Raw genomic sequence first — 24,341 nt, forward strand, 5'->3', positions numbered from 1 at the left:
CAAGACCGCAAGGTCAACTCTTCCCTGGGTCTCCAGCCTATCCTGCAGATTTAACAATCAACAGCCCTTAACACCTCTCTTTCTACACATACTCTATTGGTTCCATTTGTCTGGAGAATCCTGAAACTCTGACTATTGGGTGTAATATAGGTGTGCAAGAAGTGGAAACTGGATAGTGCATACAAGTGTAAAGAGTCTGCAATGACAAAAAATTCTGGACAGGGCAGAATGAGTGCACAAAGAGTCGTTGAATGAAACACTGTTTGCAAAGTGACGTTAGATGGCGGATAGTGGGTGTTCAATGAGTCAAAGTAGTATGGTGCAGAACAGGTGTATGAAGTGTGGAAGAGGCCCAGGTTCCAGCTGGCCTTTTGGGCCCTACCTGGCCTGCAGGGAGACCTTGGGCAAGGCCCTCTCCCTCACTGGGTATGCAGCTGCCAGGGTGGGCTTAGTCTCTGAAGGGGAAAGGTGGTGCTGTAGCAAGCAGGAGGGGGATGAACTCACTGGTGCTTTGCCTTGCCCTACTGCCAGGAGGGCCCAAGTGGCACGTCAATGATGTACCTATGACACTTGGGGGGCCTGCATGAAGGACAGCACATGAGGCCTAGAGCCCTGACCAACAGACATCTTTGGCTCAGGATCCTGCTGGGGAGGAGGTGGGCACAGGTGGTTCTAGTGTGGGATACAGACACAGGCCTTTGGTCTTGGGGCTGCCTTGGGGCCCAGTGTCTCCACCCTACACTGAGGGTCTTGCTCCAGTGGGAGATGTGTGGACTCATGCAGGGATGTGGTGCTACTGCAGAGGGGGCCCTGCCAGACGAGCCAGCTTCCCTGCACTGCTGAGGATGGGAGGCCTGTCAGCTTGGATGCTGGCCTTTGCTGAGGGAAGGCTGGGGTGGGGGTGGGGGAGAAGAAAACCTAGCCACATGTCACCCCCACTCCTGAGTCCCCAGCACATTCCCAGCCTCCTTGCTGTGGGTCCAAATGACCAACACCTCCCCATGCACACCCCCTCACCGGATCCAGTTCCCAGTCCTGGCTGGGCCTCACAAGGACAAGGAGCCTGGACCCTCTGGACAGGCATCGGGGCCCCAGGGATGCCAACAGCCAGCCAGGACATGTCAGACCCCAAAGAGCAGGAATTGTGCCTGGGACGCCGAGGTGACAGTTCAACAGGGAGGTGACACATCCCAGGCCACAAAGGAGGACAGAGCTTTATTTCCAGAAGGGACCCTAGCACAGGGTGACTGCCTTCCACACTGGTGCCTCCAGGGTCCCCCAAGGATGTGCTGCACCCGATCCTTGCAGCACGCACTAAAGGGATGTGGTGGCAGCCACAGCCTCCTCCAGCTGCTGTAGGAGCTCCTCTGGCCGTGGTGAGAATGCACTGGTGTCCACTCTCTGGAAGTCAGGGTGGGCCACCACGGACTCCAGCACCTCAGCTATGCGGCCAATGTCAAAAGCGGCCTGCTGGGGGCCCAGCCTGGTGCCCTTGCCGCCCTCCACCTCGCCAGGACCCATCCCGTTTGCCAGGAGGAGAAGCCTCCTTTCAGCAACGACCTTGAGGAAGTGATAAAATTCCTCGAAATTAATCCCGGAGCAGGACTTCATGATGACCTGGGCCAGAAAGGAACAACCAGTGAGCTGCTGCTCACTCACAGCTCTCGGCAAGTTCTGCTGACCCTGCATCGAGTCTAGGCTACAAAGGGCCCTGAGACACAGTCCAGTCCTTGAGGATGGAGACACCTGGGGGCCAGCCAGTGATCAAATGGGTCTGAGTCATACAGCCTGGAAGCCCCAGAACCCTCACTCACATAGGTAGGCCTGGTTGCCACCAGGCCCCCAAGACTACAGATCTGACCTTAGAGACCACACTCTCCCTTAAGACTGCAGGCTGTCCTGGGGCTTTTCCATACCCTCCCCCCACTGACGCCCTGGGCCAGGTGAGCACCCTCTTGCCCTTGACTGTGGTCCTGGTTCAGGTGAGTCCCCTACCAATCCCCCCACTATAGATAGCCCTGGTGAGCCTCATCCTGTGACCCCCTCCTGCTCAGACCAGTTGTCCCACCTGGCAGTGGTGGTGCCAGTCGGGCATGCTGTCCCTCCACTCAATGATCTCCTGCTGCACGGCACAGAGCTCCTGCTGCAGGAAGTGCCACATGTTGGCCAGGTTACAGCCGTTGACCCAGTTGTGGTTGATGGAGATGGTGTCCTCCTGGAAGGGGTAGGGCACAGGCTGTCCCCGTGAGCCCACAGGGGGCACCGTCCCATCCCCGTCCTGAGGTCCTCTCAGCCTTTCTCAGCTGGGAGGAGCTGCTTCCATCTCCCAATGGGAGCCAGCAAAGAGGGAGCTGGGATCATTCGAATCCACAGTTAGCCCAGAATGGGGCTCCTTAAGGGCTGGGACAACACCACAGTGTGTGGACCCCTTGCCCACTGTTGCCCAGGAAAGCAACATGGGAGGGAGGGAAAGAGGCTGGCGTCCCATCCCCGTCCTGAGGTCCTCTCAGCCTTTCTCAGCTGGGAGGAGCTGCTTCCATCTCCCAATGGGAGCCAGCAAAGAGGGAGCTGGGATCATTCGAATCCACAGTTAGCCCAGAATGGGGCTCCTTAAGGGCTGGGACAACACCACAGTGTGTGGACCCCTTGCCCACTGTTGCCCAGGAAAGCAACAGGGGAGGGGGGGAAAGAGGCTGGGGGCCCTCAGCAGTGCTGCATGCAGGGAACCAACATAGCCACGTGCAGTACCAGCCTTGCCCATGGCCTGCCCCATCCCATACCCAGGCTCTCCCAGAGGGGCAGCCTGCCCACTCTATGGGATCAGAGCGGGTGGGCTCGGCCCTCTCTCTGCAAGAACGCATTTAGGAAGGTGCCGAGGGCAAGAAGAGCTGCTGAGCAGGCCAAGGGGCACAGGTGAACGGGGGTAAGAGTCAGCTCAGTGGAGCCCTGTGGCCTGTCTCTCTGACCCATCTGGGCCACAGCACATGGGGTAGGGAGTGCCCAGCATACCAGGTTGTGGACTTGATGGTGCCACCCACTGGGCACAAACACCATCTCGCCTGCCTCCTGTGTGACCTCCAGTGGTGGGATACAGTGATCTCGCATGGGGTGTAGGCGGCTATCCAGGAGTGTGGGGGAGGTCACGTCGTAGGGCAGGCTACCGTGGCAGTCCCGCAGGGCTTCTTCTTGCCCCGGTGGGAAGAAGAACCACTTTTTCCTCCCGCAGATGTTGACGGACCAGCTGAAGGAGCGGAAAATGTCAGCATGGAACGGCGACCTGTGCAAGAGCTTCTGTTGGTGCTGTGTGGCTTGGATGTGGGCTTTGCTTCTTCTGAGTAGGCTGGCCAGGCTCAGTGGTCCCCAGCTCTCACACCTGGCCTGTGAGCCAGGTGGGAGGGCCAAACCTCCCCCACCCCAGAACATCACACAGGAGGTGCATGAGCTCTTTCCACAGAGGAAAGAGGTAAGTGGGCTTAGAAATGCCAAACCTGGCAGCCGACTCCATTACCTGGCTAACAGGAATGTCTGAGAGGCTCTGGGCAAGAGCTGACACACCAGCAGGAAGGTTCAGGAGAGTGACCAGGGACGGGGTGTAGGATGGTGGGTGGGAGGAGACAGGCGGTTACCAGGTGCCGGTGGGCCCCATGTAGATGAAGCGGTAGTCATCCACGTCCAGGGCATCCCAGTACTCGTTGAGCCAGTCAGATGAGAAGTATATGGGCAGGGTGAACACGCCCTCCGCCGAGGAGTCCCTTTAGAAAGTGGCATGAAGCTACAGCAGAAGTGGCTATGAGCCAACCTCTCGGCACCCACGTCCTGAGTGCATGAAATATCATGAGAGCTTTGAAGTTATATGAATGACCCTGACCTGCCTTCTGGAGTCAGCACCAACCACCAGAAGTGGGGCCACCTCAGACCACCCAGCCATAGTCCAGCCACCAGATGACCACAGCCCCAAGCGGCCCTAGCTGATCCCTGCCCAAACGACTGAACCAGAGCTGTAAGCAGATGAAATGGCTTTGGGGGTGCTGTGACACAACCTAGACGACTTGTACAGGCAGTGACCTAGATGTTCCTGGCCACTCCCACACCCATTCCAGGATTTCAGCAAATGGCTGAGCTGGGGTTTAAATGCATCATCTGCATCATGCTGGTTTCCTGAATTTGGGGGCCTCCTCCACTTTTTTAACCACACCAGTGACCTTGATTCTGCTGAGCAGATTCAAAGCCACAGGCCCAGGCATGAGGACAGCCCAGGTACACGGAGGTCCTTTTCAACCCCTCACTCCCCTGGATCCATCCCCACAACCCAACCAATGGGCTCCCAAACAGAGGAGCATTCTAAACCAGCCCAAGGGAGAGTGCAGTTCTACCAACAACATAGTCACACAACACTCTCGGTCAGAGGCCATGACAGGGGAGAGCCTTAGTACCAAACCACCAGTAGTTCCCCAAAACACCATGCAGGTCCCTCCACTGCCATGCCTTTGTACAGTGACAGACTCCTGCTTATCGTTCAAAACCCTGCTCAGATATCACCTCCCCTGTGGCTACCCCTGCGTGCCTGATCCAGGCCTTCCTTTGTTCTTTTTATTTTTGGGTTGCCAAGGAAAACGCAAGACACTTCCTCAAGACTGAATTTCAAATAAACAGTGAACAAGTTTCTAGGATAAGTATGCCCCTTGTAATACCTGGGACATACTTATACCCAAAAAACTACTCGTTGCTTATCTGAAGCACAAATTCACAGTGCACGAGTGTCTGAATCTGAGTCCATCTGTGCTGTTGGAATATGAGTCCGTGACGTCTAGGACCAGAGTCCGGTTGCATCTTAGTGACTGCCTGCCGGGCCAGGTCTCTCTGACAAGTAAGAAGCTGTGTGGCAGATAGTACCAAGGGCAAACTTTGAGCAGGATGCTGGTGCCCTTCATGTACTCTTGGATTGCTCTTGGGAATCACAAGGGCCTGAATTTTTTTGTTGTTTTTTTTGAGTCTTAGTTCCTGCATCAGCAAAACAAGAATTCCACTGTTCACTCATTCATTAACTGAGCACCTGATCTGTGCCAGGGCCCTGTGCTAGATGGTGGGGGTCTGACTAGGACCTCCTCTCTGCTTGTGAAAAGCACACCCCTGGCAGGGGAAATGGCTACAAAACCTAAGGACCACCTCAGAGAGTGGGAAGGCCAGCGGAAGGGGTGGAGCTGCCTTCAAGAGCGAGGCGTTTCTCAGAGCACATCCTGTGAGCTCCCCAGGTGGAAGAAGCATGTGGTGAGTGGCAACAGATCTCAGAAGGCCTTGTTAAAGAGTTGGCATTGCTTGTTAGTGATGGGGATTTTAAATGGGTGGGGCACAGTCCTGCTGGAAAGCTCACTTGGACTTTAGCAGTGGGGTGCAGGACTTGAGGCGGGGCAGCTAGTCTGGAGACTGGCAACAGCCAAGGTGGATGATAACAGGCCTGACTTGGAGAAGTAGGTCTGGACAGGGGAGGCTGGTCCCAGGGGCATCTGAGAGGACAGGCAAAGGCTGGATCCTGCCAGTTAGATGGAGGTGAAGCTGACAAGCATGGTTCTGGGCAAATGTGACAAAGAAGAGGTGGGTAACCATAGCCCATCTGTGCCTCTGCCAGGCCCACATTCCTCATAGCAACCAAGCCTGTGCAGGCATGGTGAGATGGCCATGATTGGAGAGAATGACACTTCCAACCAGGCCGAGGAAAGCGGGTTAAATTCCGAACTGGGGAAAAGATGAGTTCCTCCGTGTGCAGCCAGGGCTCACTCAGAACTGAAAAGCAGTGCTGTGGCCAGTGCTCCAGGCTCCTTTACCTGCACAGATGCCAGTCTTTGAGATAGAGACAGCCCCGTGAAGAGGAGTAGTTTCCCTGAATGTACTCTTTCCAGTAGCTGATGTAGTCTCTGAGGGTCATGTGTTCTTTGGGGTTGGAGTTGTATTCCCGGACCCCACAATTTGCAACAGGTACAACCACGTCTCCTGAAAGGAAAGGGTCAGGGACAAGACTTTTCTGAGAGTCCTCCAGCCTGTCAATCCTCCCTGACCCTGTCCGCCCTCCAACTCATTGCTACACCGTCTCCAGGTGAATTCTTCTGGGGAGTGACTCATGCCTTGCCTCCCTCAAGCCCTCTGTGGCTGTCCTCATTTGCGCCCTCCCTCACAGTCCGACCTAAGAGTCTAGTCCTGTGTTTGCACTCCATGCTGTTCTTGCCCGGGGCACTCGCGCTCAGTCCTTACCATAGTTCTGAAGCAGGTAATCGAAGTTGGGCTTTCCGCTGGGTGTCACCCAGAGCCTCCTGCTGCCCCAGCCCTCGGTGAAGGCGCTGGAGAAAACACAGGGTAAGTTAGGGAGCAGGTAACCCTTGAAGAAGTCGGCGTAGGAAAAGGAGTCCGGCTTCTCGATGAAGTCCACGCGGTCCAGTTTCGGGCAGACCCTGCGGGGGAGACACCCCTCGAGGCCTCGGAAGTGGCTCTCGGCGAACACGCGCGCCTCCCTGTCCATCCCGGGCCAGGTTCGGCGTCCCTGGCGTGCGGGGTGCGTGGGGTGGGAGTCTGCCGGGGGGATCTGGAGGGCTGCCGGGAACAGGGCGGGGCTCGGGAGGCGGTGTCGGAGGAGCTGCCGGGCACAAGGACGGCTGCGGGGCGGTCACAGAGGCTGCGCGGAGTCGGAGGGGCTGCTGGGGACGGAGTGCTCCTGGAGGCCCAGAATCCGGCTTCCGGATTGTCACTTCTCTGCTCTTTAAACAGGGAGGTGAAAAAGGAAGTATTTGTTAAACCTACTTCCGGAGTACACGCTCTGAGCAACCCGCGGCTCACAGCCCCGCGCCGGCCAGAGCGAAAGCGGCGAGGTACAGACACTCATAGGCCGCGGTTGTCCCGGAGCACTCGAGCGGAACCTAGAGCCCGCGGTCTAAGTTCCTGCCCGAGCCTGAAACACGGCGAGCCAGTTCTTGGGCGCATGCTCGCTGCGTGCTACGGCCCTCACCCGGCGCAGGTACAGGAGCGGCCCACAGCACGGTCCTCCCAGCTCCGGGTCACCCGCCCCCCGCGGCTTCAGAGATTGTTGAACGGTGTCGGCCTCCAGTCTTGTCGACTTCTCGCCTCCCCCCGCGACTCAGGTAAGGCGTGTCTCCAGTGTGCAGCTGGGCCTGTGCTCTTCCGTCAGGGTCCCTCCTAACGCTACCGCCGAAGTGAGGACTCCTCCTCTTTCCAATGCTCCAAGGACTACGGGAGGTGGTGGGATGTGGGCTGGGCTAACAGAGAGGCACAAGGGCCAAAGGTGGGGTCTTGAGGGATGCTGAGTGTCTAAGGGGATGCTGGGGACCTGGAGGGGGTGCTGGGGGACTAGGGCGATGGTGGAGGCCTAGGGGGCTGATGGGGACTTGGAAGGAATGCTGTAATTTGCCGGTGATGGTGGGACCTGGTGGGGATGCTGGGAGACTAGGGAGGTGCTGAGGGCCTAGGGCGATGCTGGGGACCCGGAGGAAATGCTGTGGACTAGGAGAGGATGGTAGGACCTGAAGGGCATGATGGGGATCTGGAGGCATGCTGGGGGACTAGGGCGATGGTGGGGACCCGGAGGGGATGCTGGGGGAATTGGGTGGGTCTGAAGTGAAGGTGTGGGGGAATCAAGGGTGGGGATATGAGGCTGTGCACACCAGCAGACCTGAAATGGGGGACATCAAAGAGGAACTTGGGTGGGCGTGACACGTCAGGGTCTCAGCATGTTGGAGAAATAGGTGTCCTTCCTACCCATATCAATATGGAAAGGAAGAAAACAGTTTCATTACTGTATGAGCAGATTACATGCATGTAAGGCATCTTCAAGAGAGTACAGAGCTGGGCAGAATGTCACACATTTTATAGACAAGGAAGTAGAATGAACTGTTAAGACCTCTCTCATCTCCTTGAGGGAAAAATAGATGCACCTGTGTAGTCTGCGGCTGATGAGAGACTCCTGCCTCAGTTCTGGAGGTCCGCGTTTACTGCTCTGAGTCAGCAGGTGGTGACTGTGCCCTGTAAAATCTCAACACTGAGTTTGCTTCATTCCTGATGAAAGGAAACACTCAAAGGGCAGGGAAGGGGCAACTTCTTCCCCTTTGTTAAACAGTGAAGATGTAATCTTGTTTATTTACCCTTATAGATGGCATAAGTGAGATTCTGGGGATATGAGGGCTCGGAGCTTTGGAGCGGGGCTTGAGGGGGGACTCTTTCCAAGGGGTATGAAGCTTATGCAGAAGGTGAACAGCGAGGACCAGAAGTGGGGAAAGGCAGAGAAGGGGAGGACTAGGAAAAAGTGAGTTAGGGAGAGTCTGAAGTCCAGGTATAGGAGGGGTCTAAAGTGGGAGCTGAGAACATGGGCAAGATGTTGGAGTGGAGAGTTCGTTGCAAGCAGAGCAGTGTGAGGGGTTGTGTGATTCTGTGTGCACTGTGCTCCCTTCCCAGTCTGTCTCATTGTACCTCACATGGCCAAGCTGTGGAATTTTTCGTTGGGCCAGTGTTGGGCAGAAAGTTAGAATGCACTGGGAAGTTAAAATGGAGAAAAAGAGTCACCCTTAATTCCATCCAGAGATGAGCAGTTTTTGTTTCTTGATATAGAGTTATCCTTCCAGGCATGCACTCATTCATTCATTTTTTTTCTCTTTGTCCCTCCCTGTACACATACACATGCACACACACAAAGACACAGTCTCTCTTTCTATTTTATATGTATGTAAGTTTATATATGTAAGCTTTTGCTGCTTTTAACTTTTTAAAAAAGATTAACAGATGTCAATTTCTTGCCACATATTGACCAGATGTTCCTTAATTATTTGGTTTTAGTTGTGGTGAGTGCAGATCATGGAAGGCAAATAGAAAAAGTGGGGGAAGCAGAATGTTCATAATTGTCTAAAAAACTGGGAAATATGGCTCAAAGTTTGCCTCACAGGGGAAATATGAAATTCAGATAGACATTGCCTGGGAAGAATCCCAGGATTCCAGCTTCTGAAGCTCTGTGGTTGAGACTAAGTTTCATACGAAAGGGGACGCTTTAGGCCAGTAGGTCCACATGCTCCCCAGGATTGTTGGGGCAACTGAACCAGTAACTCAGGGTAGGGAAGAAGATCTTCTTTCTTGAGCATTTGCCCTGGGCCAGGCATTTTGTCCTGTATTTCCCCTAGTTCACATGATGGCTTGCTGGTGTTGACAGTATTATCACAACTGTACGCATGAGGCCCTGACATAACTAGTGAGAACAGGGGACTGGAACACAGGTCTGTGTCCCTCCCCAAGGCCACTAGACGGCAGCCCTGGCATCACCTGGGAACTGGTGGGAAATGCACATTCTTGGGCCCCACCCAGACCTGACTCAGAATCTGGGAGCAGGGTACTGCTCTAAGCCTTGTCACATCTCAGTGACACACCCCACAGAGGGCCAGAAAGAAAAATGGCAGGAGTGGAGTTTAAAAGTTAGCATTTTGTAGGAGATGCAGTGGGAATAACATAAAATCCTAGTTGTCTGCTCTGAGAGGTTAGAAAGATAGCGCGTACCATGTGAATAGGCTATGTTATTGCAATGAAACAAACACCCCCAAACCTCCCCGGTTGAAAGTGAGGGCCTCTGATGAGCAGGAGGTGAAGGTAATGGAAAAGACTGGCCACTGGTGCCTGGAGACACTGCTCCCAGTGTTCTGACTCTAAGCCTTCTTGTGGTCAGGAGTTATTGGATGGTGTATAAAATGTTGCTTGGTCTGTTACTTCGGAAATTAACTAAAAATAGGATGTTTACTTGATACTGAGTCTATTCCAGGACACAGGTCTGATGGAAGTGCTAAAAGAGATCCATTATACTAATTGCAGTGTGTTAATAAGTTCAGTCCCTGTGACCATTCATTTCTTCCCCAGGAGCATCACTGTGTGGATTAGTCTCAAAGACTCTTGAGGTACCTTGCCATGACCTCTTCTCCCTAATTCAGCAGGCATGTTGTGTTTTCACTGGAAGATGTGGGTTCCAGTTTACAGCAGGTGAGGACCAAATAAGGACTCTGTGAACTTCTCATAGAGTGAAGACCTAGTTCAGCAGATAGAGGGAAGAAAACTGTCCACAGTGGACACAGTTCATGTTTTCACATCATATGATTTGTGGTTCACTCAACACATATTTAATGGGTTCCTATGATGCACCAGCATTGTGCACAAGGCACCCTCCTTGTAATGTTTGCCTTCTCCATTGTTTTGACTGAGTTGGTCAACATATAAGCACATTCACAGGCTTTTTGGAATTATGGTGAGTACTGTGGTTGGTGAGTGCTGTGGTTGGTGAAGGGGCAAGGATGCCACTGGAGCAGAGACCTGGAGAGTGAGGTAGAGTTGGCCGTTCAGAGTCCCAGGAGTAGCAGGTGGGGAGCCTGAGACAGGAACAGAGCAGAGCAGAGAGAGGGTACGGGCTGGGCGGTGAGGCTGTATTTAGTAAAGCCTACATGACTTGGGTGGTGACTTTGGACTTTACTCGAGGTACATGGGGAAGAGTTTCAGCAGAAGAATGATATTTTCTAATTTTGTTTTATGACTGTCACATTGGCTGCTGGCTAGAGAACGGATAGTGGGAGGCAGAGTGAAACAACGAGGTCAGGTGGGAAGTTGTCCAGGAGAGTAATGACAGTGTTGCATAGTCGTGTGGCTGTGGGGATGGTGGGTGGTGCAGACAGCAGATGTGAGATACAACTGCCAAAACTTGCTGACAGATTGAGAGGGATGAGGAAGAGGGGATCCAGGAGAACTCACCTGGCAGTGCCTTCACTGAAATGCAGGAACAGAAGGAGGGGCTTGCTAAATTGCAGATGCCTGTTAGATGGTTAAGTGGAGATGCCCAGGCAATACTCAAGTCTCAGAGAGTCTGGGCTGGAGAGGAAAGTTTGGCAGGCCAGACAACAGCTGGAAGGTGATATTTAATGCCATGAAACTGTGTTGACTCACTTAGAGAGTATTGATTAAGAGGACCAAGGTTGTGACCTGGTCATTCCAACATTTAGCAGTCAGGTGGAAGAGGAAGAATCAGCAGAGGAGACTGAAGACAGGCCCCAGGGGGTGGGAGACCAGGGGAGCATGGTATCCAGGAAACCAAGACGTGATGTGTCTCAGGAGATGGGCAGGTGTGTTGGACAGAGGTTAGAACAGATATGGGCATTGGATTTGGCCACCTGGAGGCCTGGACAGAGAAGTGTCAGTGAGTGGCGGGGACAGGAGCCTGTCTGGAGGGGGAGATTCCTGGCTGGTGGCTGGGGGGCAAGCACAGGGAAGCATTTGGAGTCTCTTGGAGGAGCAGTAAGTGGGGAGGACTGCGGGGATGTGGGGAGGGTGTCTGTTTTAAGATGGTCTTAGAGCGTGAGTGTAAACTGATGAGATGATCTAGGACGGGTTGGTAAACTATGGCCCATGGGCCGAATCTGGCTGCCACCTGTTTTATAAGTGAAGTTTTATTGGAACAGTCACACCCCTTTGTTTCTGTATTGTCCCTGGCTGCTTCTACTCTACAATGGCAGAATAGTTTAAGGGAGACCATGTGCTCACAAGCCTAAAATATTTACTACCTGGCCCTTAGGGAAAAAAAGCATGCCCTTTCCTAGTGTCGAAGGGATGGAGACCAGACTAGAATCTGGTCTTTGAGGGAGAGAGTGGGGACACTGCTTCCAGCAAACTGTGCATGGAGACCAGAGGAAAGGCAGGACACCCAGGAACAGGTGTGGTATCAGAGTCCTCAGCTGAGGGAGAGGGAGGGTGTGGGTGGGGTCATTCTAATGCACACGGGAATGTTCTCACTTTGGCCCTTCCACTTAATCCTCATTTATTTTGGTCTGTTAGGAAAGCTGCCATGGAAATCTGTGGTAGGAAAAGTTGTGGCCACAGGTTTTTCCTTTTGCTTTTTCCTTAGTATTTGTCAAACCTGAGTACTTTTCTCATATTTCTTGTATGAGTACAATCATGAGAAGTGTTTTCGTTCTTCTCTTAAATTTTCTTTCCTCTAACTTTTCTTTTTGAATTTTAGAATAATTTAGAGCTGATATTGTCCTTGGGTCTTTTAGTTATTTTCATGGTTAAACAGAGGCCCAGAAGATGAAATAGCTTTTCCACAGTCATAAAGTTTGTGGCAGAGCTGGAGTTGGAACTACAGCATGGTTCCTTGGATGCTTCAATGCCAGACTCAGTAATTCTTTGGGAAATTTGTGCATAATCTCACTCAGTGCTTAGGGAATACCTCTCAGAGTACACACTCAGGAATGACAGCTCGGGTCAGGCAATTGTTAATATAAATTCAATTTTCATGCTAAATCAAAGTCTCAAAGTATGGGGAATAGCGGTAAACAAGATATGGCCCCTCCTCGACTCTCTTGGGGGTGGTTTATGGCAGACAGGGGGTGGCCAAGTGGAAGGAGGCTCTTTTCAGCCAGGAGGACCAGAGTCTAGCTGGTTTCAGGGGCTGACCCGAGCGGTGAGCACATTGCAGTGACTGAGGCCAGAGGTACCTTGCCTCTGACATTTGTTTTGGACGTGGAAACACTGAAAACCATGGTTGATGGGGTTAGTAGTCCCTAATGCTGAGAGTAAAAACTTTTCTATTATTCACATCTGAATAACTGCCTCATGGCCTCATGGCAGGATAGTGCTAGCAGGTTGTGCCGGTGGCTTGCCGGGGACCTCACAGCTCATGAGGGACTGTAGGTGTGTCAGTCATAAAAGCTGAAGGTCTTCACGTCCTTGCTTCCCTGTCCTGTGAGAAGCCCTAGTCCAGCAACACTCTGTAGTCTGTTTTATGTCTGTTTCAGAGTGCTCAGGTGAGTGTCCTTACTAGGGAGAAAGGTCTGATGAAGACACTTGGGCTTTACAGTTCCTTTTGTCCAGAGTGAACCATTGTTAAAGAGGAAAGGCACCCTCCCAGCTGCTCTGCCCCACGCAGGGAGCTTCCACACAATCCCACTGTGTGCAGGGAGCTCACAGATAAAGCCCCTAAAGAAGAAGACACGAGTCTTCTGTACAGGAGGTCAGGAGTTTTAAACACCTGAGATCTTCGTTAGCTTTCCAGCGACATAAGAGCATGGGTTTCCTGGATCCTTTACAGAGCCCTGCTGAGTTGGGAGTATGAGATTGTTTGTTTGTAGTGTTGAGATTCCCCTTGGTCTGGCATTCATCATCATGTTGCCTAAGAAGATGGATTCTTGGGTTTGTGTCTCCTTGGGGAAGTTTCTGACCCCATAAGCCTCAGGCTCCTCTGTGACTCAGAATGGTCATTCCTACTGACGCACAAGAAGGTGGCACCAGACCTGAGAGTGGAAAGTCTCTACTTCTTCCTGCTCCAGCCCTGCTACATTCTTCAAGTAGGAGGCTTGCCTTCCTTATAGTCTTAATCTGCAGTAGTCTCTTCTAGAATGTTCTTTACCACTTACTGTTTTTGCAGTTCAGTGCAAGTATCTGCAGTCTAATTGTTGCTTATTTGTAACTGTATATGTTCTGTCTCCTTACCCCTGTACCCTCTGGTCCCTGCACTGTATTGTATCTCCTTAAATATGTAGGTCCTAAGGCTATTGCTTTTTCAGAATTGACACTCAGAGAAAACACTTGAAGATGCTAATACTCCTGAAAGAGTATTAGCCAAGCTATCAGTGGACTTTTAGAGCTTCTGCCATGATAGAGTTGTGCTCATTCATTTGTTGAATGAAGTGAGTTGGAGATGATCTCTGTGGTCCCTCCAGCCCTGACATCATTTTGTCGTGATGACAAAATTCTCATGCTTAATATGGCAGCTTGCTTTTACGTTTGTCCTAATTTCAGGTATTAGTAATTAGCAGAGCTGGTAAGCTGGACTGATTTGTAGTACTGAGTAACAGGGGTTGATTGGCACATACGCATATCTGGGAAGTTTGGGTCAGCCCTTGCTACTGTGATTAAGAGACGTTCTATAGTGTACTTGGGTAGTACTTCAATCTGATTAACATAGGAGTTAAATCTCTTTCTCTTAGAATGGAATCAAGTTGTTTGGCACTTTAATTTTGTGTACACTAGGCACATTCTTCCTTCTTTTTTTCTCTTCTTTTTCACTGTCGTGTTTGTTTCTGTGGCCAGGTGCTGTCTATAGCCAACTCTGATCAGGTGGTGAAAACTAATGAGACCAAATGACAGATTCTGGGTATGGTGATGTTTTAGCAGTCATTAAAGAAATGGAATCAAGAGTAGACTCTTCACATTCCTAATAGATGAACTGAGTTAGTTCTGTAGATACTTTGTAGTATTCACAATGATTGTAATAACACCTATAGCATATATTAGGTGCCAAGTACTCTTCTAAGCACCTTTCACGTTATCAGTTCAGTTAAGCCTTACAGCTGCAGTGTGGGATAGGTACAATTATTATCCCATTGACAGATCAGGAAGTGGAGGCAGCGGAGCTGAGTAGCCAGGGGTCACACACAGATGAGTGGGAATACCTACCATTGTCCGTATGAAAGGTTTGTGCTGTAGTCTTCCAGCTGTGCTGCTACCTAAGGCAGTGATTTCAGATGTTTTTGAAATTGTAATGCCCAGCTGAAATTTAGTTTTGGTATATCTTTCATATGTACATTTATTATTAATTTTTAATAAAATGTTATATTACTAAATATTTAGTAAATCCTTCATTGAAGTATTAATGAAGAAAAGTGAACAAATCATAAGAACAGAAAATGCACAAATCTTGAATTATCAGAAAATTAATACACCCAGGGCAAGAAATAGAACATTACCAGCACCACAGAGTCAAGGCCTCCTTTCTCCCCAGTTATAACCACCATTCTGACTCCTGTTTCTGAACTTTTCATGTACTTATTTTTAAAATGAATTAAAGTTTGGGGAAAATTTTAATTCCCATAAGTCAAGTAAAAACATCCTAGGGTGTTATGAATCGAGAGAGTCGATTTGTAGAGTCTGCTTCCTAAATATTTAGCTTAATAGAGATTCTCGTATGAAGAACCCATACCCGAAGTAGAATGATCTTTGTGTTGCACATCACTGTTGGGGATTGTGAAGGGTCTGAGACTTTATTGCGGGTTGAAGAGTGAGCCTGCCATAGTTTTGTAGATGTGGCAGAAGAGAGGAGGCCCTCTGTCAGAGAGAAAGGGCCTGTTATGCATGGCACAGCAGGATTCATGTGTGCATCTGTTCCCCTTGTCCCCTACATTCTGAGGGTACAGGTGGATGCTACATATACCATGGGTTTGTGTCACAGCTTATGAGGGGACTGCTAGCAAATCTGCCCAACACTTGCCTCCAAGGGGACACTGACCTATTATCCTGGTCAGGAAACAGATCTTCTTTCAACCAGGAGGGAGACACTGTCCACAGTTACAAGGAAGATAGTCTGGGACAGTTTTTGGTACATAAAATTTTATGTCAGTTTTTGACATAAAATGTGGAGAAGCACCATGAAGAACTGCCTCCATAATGTCCATACCTTGTATGTGTAGTATTTAATTAAGCAGTAGGATGAGACCAGCCTGAGCATTGACCTCAGCTATGCTAAGAGTCACAGATGGACAGATACCATAAACCACGAGTGTCTGTTCCATTTATTCAGTCACAAAGTGTTTCCTGAGTTAGGATTATGACTAAAATATGGTCATTGCCCTTTGAGAGCTTGCAGTCAAATAACAAGAGGTCATCCTACCATTTAACAGGTACAGTAAGTGTGCATAAGTTCCATACAGCCCCACAAGGGAGAGAGGGTGGGAGAGGCCGAGGGCTGGATGGGGCCTCTCTTACTCTGGAAAGAAGATTGCAGTGGCAGTGGGGGGGGTATTTTGGAGTACCAAAGGCAGGAGACCAATTAGACTACCACTATAGTCCACTTAAGACTTCCTTACATTCTGTATCATGCCTACGACCCTATGAGCTTTGGGGTTTTGTTTACATTAACGTATTTCATATTTGATGATACATTGCCTAATCTCAAATCACTTTGTTTCTTCATAATTAGGAATCTCAATTCAATTCAGGTTCTTCAGGTGCAGGTACTGCCTTTTTCTTTTGCTGTCCAGGCTTGTGCTGCTTGATGTGGCGTCTAGTACAGTAATTACATTGAAGAGTCTGAGACTTTAGAATATAACTCAATGAGGAAGTTTATAGAATTCCAGTGGACTCTAAGCTCCATGAGCCAAGGACTATGTCATTGTTGTTTGTTTTGTACTTGCAGCCCAGCATGGCATGGTGGGGGCTTAAAACTTGTTAACCAAATGCAGAGAATCCCTGTACCCATTCTGTGAAAGTCCACACGTTTCAACATTTTTAGAGATAATATTATGTCTTCTTCTATTTTTATAAGTGAAATCATGTCATAATTAAACTCGTGTGTGTGTGCGCGCGCACGTGTGCGGACGTGCGCGTGCGTGCATGCAAGAGAGAGAGAACGAGGATTTGAGGAAGGAGGGAAAGAAGGAAAGAAAGAAGGAAAGAAGGAGAAGAAAGGAAAGAAGAAACGCCATATTACAGGTGGGCCTCTAATTGGAAGAGCATTGGACTAGGCATTACCTTGCCTAGTTCTAGCCATGTTAGTATCATGAACTTGTGGTTTGACCTTGTACAAAGTCCTCATCTTTTCTTGGCCTTATATTCTTTATCTGTACAATGAGAAGGTTGGACTAAGTGTTCTACAAGGGTTGTTTCAAATCTGTCATTCATGACTTTAAAATGCATCCATAGGGAATTCCCTGGTAGTCCAGTGGTTAGGACTCCACACTCTCACTGCTGAGGGCCTGGGTTCAGTCCCTGGTCGGGGAACTAAGATCACACAAGCCGTGCAGCGTGTCAAAAAAAAAATGCATTGATAAGTGCAAATGGTGAATAGTACACCTTTGTTATGTATAACTATATAAAACTATATATAAAATATATACATATAATTATATAATTATGTAGAACCCTATAAAATTAGTTGGGATTACAAGAATGGAAAAGGTTGTCTGTAGGATTATTTTCTATATGAAACTAAGTAAATTTATAAAAATTTCAAAAGGAGAATGTTAGTTTGGAAACTTGTAGAGTGTGTAGTTGATAGGGGTCATCACAGCTGATAGTGTTCCTATGAAGAATCCTTGGGTGGTTGTTTCCAGTGATTTTCTTCTTTCGGTCACATCAGCTGTGGACCCTGGTCCCAATGGGGGTGCTCTGGTGAGTGAAGAGCCCCTGGGGACCTTGATGCTTTGGGTCAAGCACAAGTCTGGCCCCAGCCCTTACCTCTCTGCTGAGTAGGGCAAGGTCTTCATACTGCCTATCACAGGTGGTGTGAGAGTCCTTGCTAGGTGAGGACTTTGCCATGTGCTGGAGTCTCCAGTGTGCTTGGAATCCAGACCATACCCTTGCTGTCAGTGTCCTAGTATCTCTAGTCCAAGTGTGATGTCCTATTTTAGGCTCATCTATCCACTAATTTGTCCCCCTCTCCTTCAGAGGCAGAGTGACCTTGGCCGTGGTACAAACCGACCTAGGAACCAGATGAGCAGAGACATCTGCGTCCACACCTGGCCATGCTCCTATTATTTAGAACTTGAGAAGCAATGGGTCCCTGGAAAACTTTCATTAACTTCTCTCTCACTAAAATTTATGACTGATAAAACTAGAGAAATTCTTGTCAACTTTCCTCTTTCTAGTATAATTGAGATCAAGAAAGAAGCTTCTCTTTTTATCTTCAGTTCTATTACCATCCTGGAAAAGGACCACAACAAGCACTGGTTCAGTTCCTTGCAGCCTAGTCGAAATGTCGTTTTCAGCATCATCGAGCATTTCTGGAGAGAGATGCTGTTGTCCCAGTCAGGAGCTGCTGTTGAGGAATCATCCTCCCCCATGACCAAGGGGAAGGAGTTGACTGGTCTGATGGCCTGTACCCAGAAGCGTCTGGAAGACACAGCCAGAGTCCTTCACCATCAGGGCGAGCAGCTTGACAGTATCTCGAGAGGCCTGGACAAGATGGAATCTGACCTGGATGTGGCTGACAGGTAAACAAACACTGTAATCATAACCTGACCTTTGGATGGCTGAGGTATGGTATCTTTTCCATCATCCTGTATTTATTACACATTCAGCCTTCTGAAAACACAAGCTGTGCCCCTGTTGTGGACAGTTACACTGGGCTGACTGCTGTGGGCGTGCAAGTAATGAGGGCCAGCGTTCGCTAAGTGTGCAGTATGTGCCAAGGACAGTTTTAAGTGTTGAAGGGGAATTACCTCACTGAATCAGCAGACAAGCCAAGAAGAGTGTGTTGTTCTTCATTTTACCCATGGGGAAACTGTGGCTGAGAGGCCGGGTAATTTGTTCAAGATCACACACACTAAGTTTGTTAGCATAGTTTATCTTAATTTCTTTTCTATAGCTGTAGAGCAGCAAGGTTTGAGCCAAAGCATTTTGGCTTCAGAAGCTGCCATCTTAGCCACTGCACTAGCCACTCTCAAACCTTCAGTCTTGGGGGCCACTCCACCCACCTTAAAAACTGAGGACCCAAAGAACTTTTGTAGATGTGGGTTATATATACTGATATGTACCATATTTTTTTAAAACTAAGAAATTAAATAATTATTTATTTAAAAAGTACAATGATAAATCCATGACCTAGTAACATAAATAACATTTTTTTAAATGAAACCTTTTATAAAGCAAAACGTGTAGTGAGAAGAGTGGCACTGTTTGAAATTTTTGTACCTCTCTTTAAAGTAAAGCTTAGCAGAAAACAGCTGGATTCTCATGCCTGCTTCTGCAGTCAGTCTGCTGTGATATCACAGGTCACATGGTCTCTGGAAACTCCACTCTACACTCATGAGAGAATGAGAGTAAAAAGCCAAATAGCCAAATAGTGTTGTGGTATTGTATGAGGTGACTTTGACCTCCCAGACTCCTTTGGAGGGTCTCAAAGACCACACTTTGAGAAGCGCTGCACTGACTATAAGACATATAAGGTAAGTCAGGGATCTTAGAGTCTAGTAGGAATAACCTCTCCCCCATGTCTGGAATGGTTGCTTGAGAGCTCAGGATGAGGTGGCAGCCTCTCAGTGATGGGCCCTGAGTGTGGGCCCCCTGTCTCAGACCAGGGCTGCATGGCTGCTGTTTGTGAGACCCCTTGCCTCTGAGTGACCCCACTCTGCAGTTACCACCTGTTGCTATTTCTAAGCACTATGTGGTAAAGGGCATTGTGCTAGAGCTACAGGGAACAGGGCCCTGCATCTTATTCTTAGAGGGGGTGCTTATGGTGGTTGAGATGTAAGATCACCAGACCTTTGTGAGTTTTCCTCATGGGAACATGGCTAGACATTTTTCTACCCTCCCTTGCAGTTTGGGGTTTATATGACTGAGTTGTGGCAGAAGTGATGTAGGTCACTTGCAGGCCTAGTCTCTAAAAGCCCTGCTACCCAATCTCTAGTACTGTCTTCCCCTTTACCTGCTGGAATCCTCCAGGACTCGAAGGCCCTAGGACAGAAGCATTAGTTAGACAGAGTTTAGGGCCTCAAATGGCTTCCCAGAGCAGAACGCTGACCCCAGCCCTCAATTGGACTACAGTGTGAGCAAGAAATAATCCTCTATTGGGGCTAGGCCCTTAAGATTTCAGGAGTTGTTTGTTTTAGCAGTCAGCCCTCACAGAATAACACAACATTCCTGTAGGAAATTGAGACATCTATTAAATATATTCAATACATAACAGGACATAGAGACCAGAGATTTAGAAGAATGTTCATTTGCACTGGAAATCAAAGAAATGCACACTAAAATAATCAAAATCTAGATTTTAATGATCAAATTAGTAACAATTAAAAGTAAGAATACATGATACCAACTGAGGATAGTGAATAAGCATTTTCATAGACTGCTTATTAGGAATGACAATTGGTATAATCCTTTTGGAGAACAATTGGGTGGTTTGTAAATCTTCTTTTGACAAACAACAAAGTGAAAGGATGAACCTGAGGCTGGGAGAAAGTATTTGTGATACCTACCCATATCCCAACAAAGGATTAATACCCAGCTAGTTAAAGGCAAAATGAGAAAAAGGCAATTCAGCAGAAAAGTTAGTAAAGGCCGTTGACTGGAGTTTAGGCTAAGAAGCAACTATAACAGAGATCCAAAAATATTGTGGTTGAAATAAGCTAGACCTCCATATAATGATCCAGAGGAAGGTAGTTATCCCAGGCAGATAGAAAGCTCTGCTTTAGGCCTTCACCTCTGGCTGCATGTTGGCTAGAAGGTCTCCTGTCTTATCACATGGCACCATCACTACATCAAAAGTTGCTGGTATCACTCATTCGCAGCCAATAGGAAAGGGGAACAAAGAGGGAGGCCAGGGAACACAGCCTTGTCTTTAAGAAGGTGACCCCAAAGTTGCACACATTACTTCTGCTCATATCCTACTGGTAGGACTTAATCTCATAGTTACACCTAGGAACAAAGAAGTGGGGTAGTTGTGAGAGATTACTCAGATGTTCCATTATGGAAGGAAGAACAAGAAAATGGATACTAGGGATCATTAGTTGTCTCTGCCACAGTGTCTCACAAATGAGAAATCCCAAAAGACCAATGAAAAGGGAGTTTAGCATCCCTAGTGATTAGGGCAAGGTAAATTAAACCGACACATGTATTAGTTGGGTAACACCAGCTGTTGGTTAAGATGTGGGGTGATAAGAACTCTAATGTTTTTGTCAATAATATGAAATGGTTCAGCCACTTAGGAGAGCAGTTGTCAATACCTAGTGAAGCCAGAGGTGCACAGACCCCATGACTGTGACCTTGCTCTTTCAGATGTGTATCTTAGGGAAACATTGGCACTTGTGCATAGCATGTGTGGACGTGAACTTTCATTAAAGGATTGTGGATGGTAGCAAGCGATTGCAGTCAGTTACTTCTCAATGGGGATTGGGTATATAAGCTATGTTTTAGTCACAAAATAGACTAATTCTTTCATGGTAACTGTTATATGTTAGATCTATACATATCAGCTTGAATAAATCCCAAAGCAGTATTAAAAAAACAAAGCAACTTGCAAAGAGATGTGTACAGCAGGATACCATTTATAAAGCTTTTTTTATTTTTTATTTTTGCGGTACGCGGGCCTCTCACTGTTGTGGCCTCTTCCGTTGCGGAGCACAGGCTCCGGATGCGCAGGCTCAGCAGCCATGGCTCACGGGCGCAGCCGCTCCGCGGCATGTGGGATCTTCCCGGACCAGGGCATGAACCCGTGTCCCCTGCATCGGCAGGCGGACTCAACCACTGCGCCACCAGGGAAGCCCTATAAGGATTTTTTTTTTAATATGCCAAATAATACTATAGGAAAAACGTTGAGTTAAAATATGAAAACCTGAGCAGGAAGGGTGCATGCAGGGCACCATACTGTGTAGCTCTGTGGTGAGTTATCCAGAGAGCAGCTGACTGATGTTCCTGGAGTGGTCTTGTGGTTCATGATGTTCTTTGGCGTGGGTCCTTTCAAGTCGATTGTGGTAGGCCCTCAGTGAGCTCTCTAATCTGTCCATCAGAGCTGGGGAAATTTCCTGTATTATTTCTTTGATAATTTTTCCTCCTCAGTTTTTAAAATGTGTTCCTTTTGGAACTCCTCCTTTTTTTGTTATCTGACTTCCTGAACTGATCTTCTAATATTGCTCTCATTTTTCTTTCTCCTCATCCTTTTGTTTTGCTTTTATTTCTTGAATTTTGTCTTCCTACCTTCTATTTCTGTTATCATGTTTTTAATTTCCAAGACTTATTTTTTGTTTTCCAATGTTCCTTTTGAATAGCAGCCTATTATTGTTTCATGGACGCCCTATTCTCTTATCTCTTGGGTTGTTATGGATAGCCTTGTCTTAGTATGTTATGTCTTGTATGGGAAGGCCTGGGTGGACTGTGAAATTTTTGGTTCTGCTGAAAAGGGCTGTGGTCACAGTGTTTGAGAGCAGTGCTCTGTGGTCTGAGAATATCTGGTCTCTCTTCCCATGACAGTCCTAGATTTATGCAGTTATAGTGTTTTCAGTAGTCTTCACAAAATGTGGTCTCTTCTCTCTCTCTCTCTCTCCCCCCCCCCTTTCTCTCTCTCTCTCTCTGTTTCTCTGTCCCTCTGTCCCTCTGTCCCTCCTTCCCTCCTTCCCTCTCTGTCTCCCTTTCTATCTCCCTGGCCCCCTCCCTCTTTCTCTTTCTGTACTGAGAGTGAAGGGTGAGTTTTATGAATTCTAAAGGTTTTTGGAATCTCTAATCTGATTAGATTTAAAGTGACTAATAACTCTTATTTCAAGTGGTGTAGAAGGCACTGATAATGTGGCAATGGTGATATGTAAAATAATCGTCATGGGATACTTGTGATCAAATATTTTAAAAAGGCTCTGAGTGACCATGTATTTGATACCTAATAACATTTTTGTCAAACTAATGAGTAATGAGATTGGCTGGCTGCTCTAACTCTACTGGACAAAGTGTGGAAAGGAAAGGATGAGTTCAGAGTGCCCCGTAATGACCTGAACATTTCTGTATCTGCCTTGAAAGAAAACCTTAGGTCCCGTAGCTGCAGCACTGAGATTTCTGAAATTCAGATCCGGAGTGTCATCCTGTGAGTGACTAAATTACAATGTAAATTGAAATCTCAACTTTGCATGGTGTCTGCTGTTAAACTGAGGGTATTGATGGGGAGAAATGGGATCCTGAAAATTGGAATGTAGACATATGGGAAGATCCTGATGAAACTGAGAAAATAGAACCCCTAAATTCTGATGAGTCTTCTTTGCCAGTAGAAGCAGCCCTTCCTCCCCTATCTGAGGCGATTAACCACACTTTGCCTGAGGAAGCTGTAACGGCCTCCCCTGAGATAATTGCTTTGCAAGACGGTGCAGATTTCTTTCAAGACCCATCCCCACCACCCCCCTTTGCTTCCAGGTATATTGTTAGAGTTAAGTCTCAGCACAGCACAGAAGATGAGGCATTAAAGTGTGGCCCATGAAGAGGTACACTGCACTCTGAAAGAACTACATGATTTTTCCAATTTATACAGACAGAAATCCGGTGGGAATGGATATCTTGGGTGTGGGGTGATGGTGAGAGGAATATGAAGTTGGATGGGGCTGACTTTACTGAAATGGACCCACTAAGCAGAGATCCTGGATTTGGTACCATGGCTCGAGGAGTTAGAAAGCCTCTAACAGTTTGGTTGGTTGGCTGAGATGTGGACTTTTAAGGTGGCTTACACTAAATGGAGTCTGAAATGTCAGAACTGCCTTGGTATACTCCAGAGGAAGGATCCAAGACCGAGGAAGATTGGAATGGTAGAATAGATTTATTATGTGAGATCTCCTCACCCATCCTGGCAGGGTCCAAGAAGACATACTTTTTACCATGACTGTGAGAAATAAATTTTTAAGGGGAGCCCCAGCATCCTTGAGCTGTGTGGTTGCTCTTCTCTGTAGGCCAGAAATTACAGTGGGAAGTGGCTGCCACTGAGCTGGGATCCTTAAATGCAGCAGGGTTAATTGGATCCTGGGGTGGCAGGGCTAAGTGGTAGCACTTAATCACCAAAGACAATTGGGGTTGGTTACCATAATGGACAGCAGAGTCAAAGCAGCAATCAGAATAGTCTGACTCCCAGAGACCTGTGACATTAGCTAGTTGGTCATGTGCCCCTAGAAGAGAAATAGTTGGGCAGTCTGCTCAATTCTTACTTGATCTGTTAAGCAGAAGAGTTCTAGGTCATGTGAACAAGCATCTAACCTGAATTAAAAAAAAAAAAGTCACGGCTCCTTAATTGATTTCTAGATTTGAACCGGTTTACACACCCAGAACCCCTTGAATGACGGGGAAGGTGGGTCCCCTTGTGGAAGGACCCCAGTATGCTACCAAATTTTGTACTGTTAATCTTTCTCCCAGCCTTTCCCAGAGAGACATATGGCATTTTACCAGGGTGACTGTGCATTGGGGAAAAGGAATCAGATTTTTCAGGGACTCCTGGACACTGGCTCCAAACTGACACTGATTCTAGGAGACCGAAAACATCACTGTGGCTCACCTAGGGGCTTATGGAGGTCGTTCGTGATCAGTAGAGTTTTAGCTCAGGTTCATCTCACAGTGAGATGGCCCCTGAACCCATCCTATGGTAATTTTTCCTAGTTCTGGAGTATATAGTTGGAATAGACATACTCAGTAACTGGCAGAATCCCCACACTGGTTCCCTGACCTCTGGAATGAGAGAGATTCTGGTGGGAAAGACCAAGTAAAAGTCACTAGAACTGCTTTTACCTAGAAAAATAGTATACCAAAAGCAATTTTGCATTCCTGGAGGGATTATAGAGATTAGTGCCACCTTCAAGGACTTGAAGGATGCA

General features: G+C 48.2%; 2 protein-coding genes across 2 annotated transcripts in view; one reads left to right on the plus strand and one right to left on the minus strand.

Annotated features, from left to right (window-relative positions):
• Positions 1 to 1,314: 1,314 nt before the first annotated feature.
• JMJD4 (jumonji domain containing 4) lies at positions 1,315 to 6,511 on the minus strand. The gene is made up of 6 exons (XM_007456486.1): positions 6,247 to 6,511; positions 5,823 to 5,988; positions 3,627 to 3,752; positions 3,010 to 3,277; positions 2,069 to 2,215; positions 1,315 to 1,617 (listed from the first exon to the last, which is right to left on the minus strand). The coding sequence occupies exons 1-6, from the start codon at positions 6,509 to 6,511 to the stop codon at positions 1,315 to 1,317; spliced, it is 1,275 nt and encodes a 424-aa protein (XP_007456548.1).
• A 456-nt stretch (positions 6,512 to 6,967) lies between these two features.
• Positions 6,968 to 24,341, plus strand: part of SNAP47 (synaptosome associated protein 47) — a 58,726-nt gene continuing 41,352 nt past the window's right edge. The window contains 2 exon segments of the mRNA XM_007456487.1: positions 6,968 to 7,121; positions 17,453 to 18,002. Coding sequence (XP_007456549.1) covers positions 6,968 to 7,121; positions 17,453 to 18,002 — 704 coding nt within the window.

Source organism: Lipotes vexillifer, unplaced genomic scaffold (assembly GCF_000442215.2).
Source record: "Lipotes vexillifer unplaced genomic scaffold, Lipotes_vexillifer_v1.1 scaffold814, whole genome shotgun sequence".
Classification (NCBI taxonomy): Eukaryota; Metazoa; Chordata; class Mammalia; order Artiodactyla; family Lipotidae; genus Lipotes; species Lipotes vexillifer.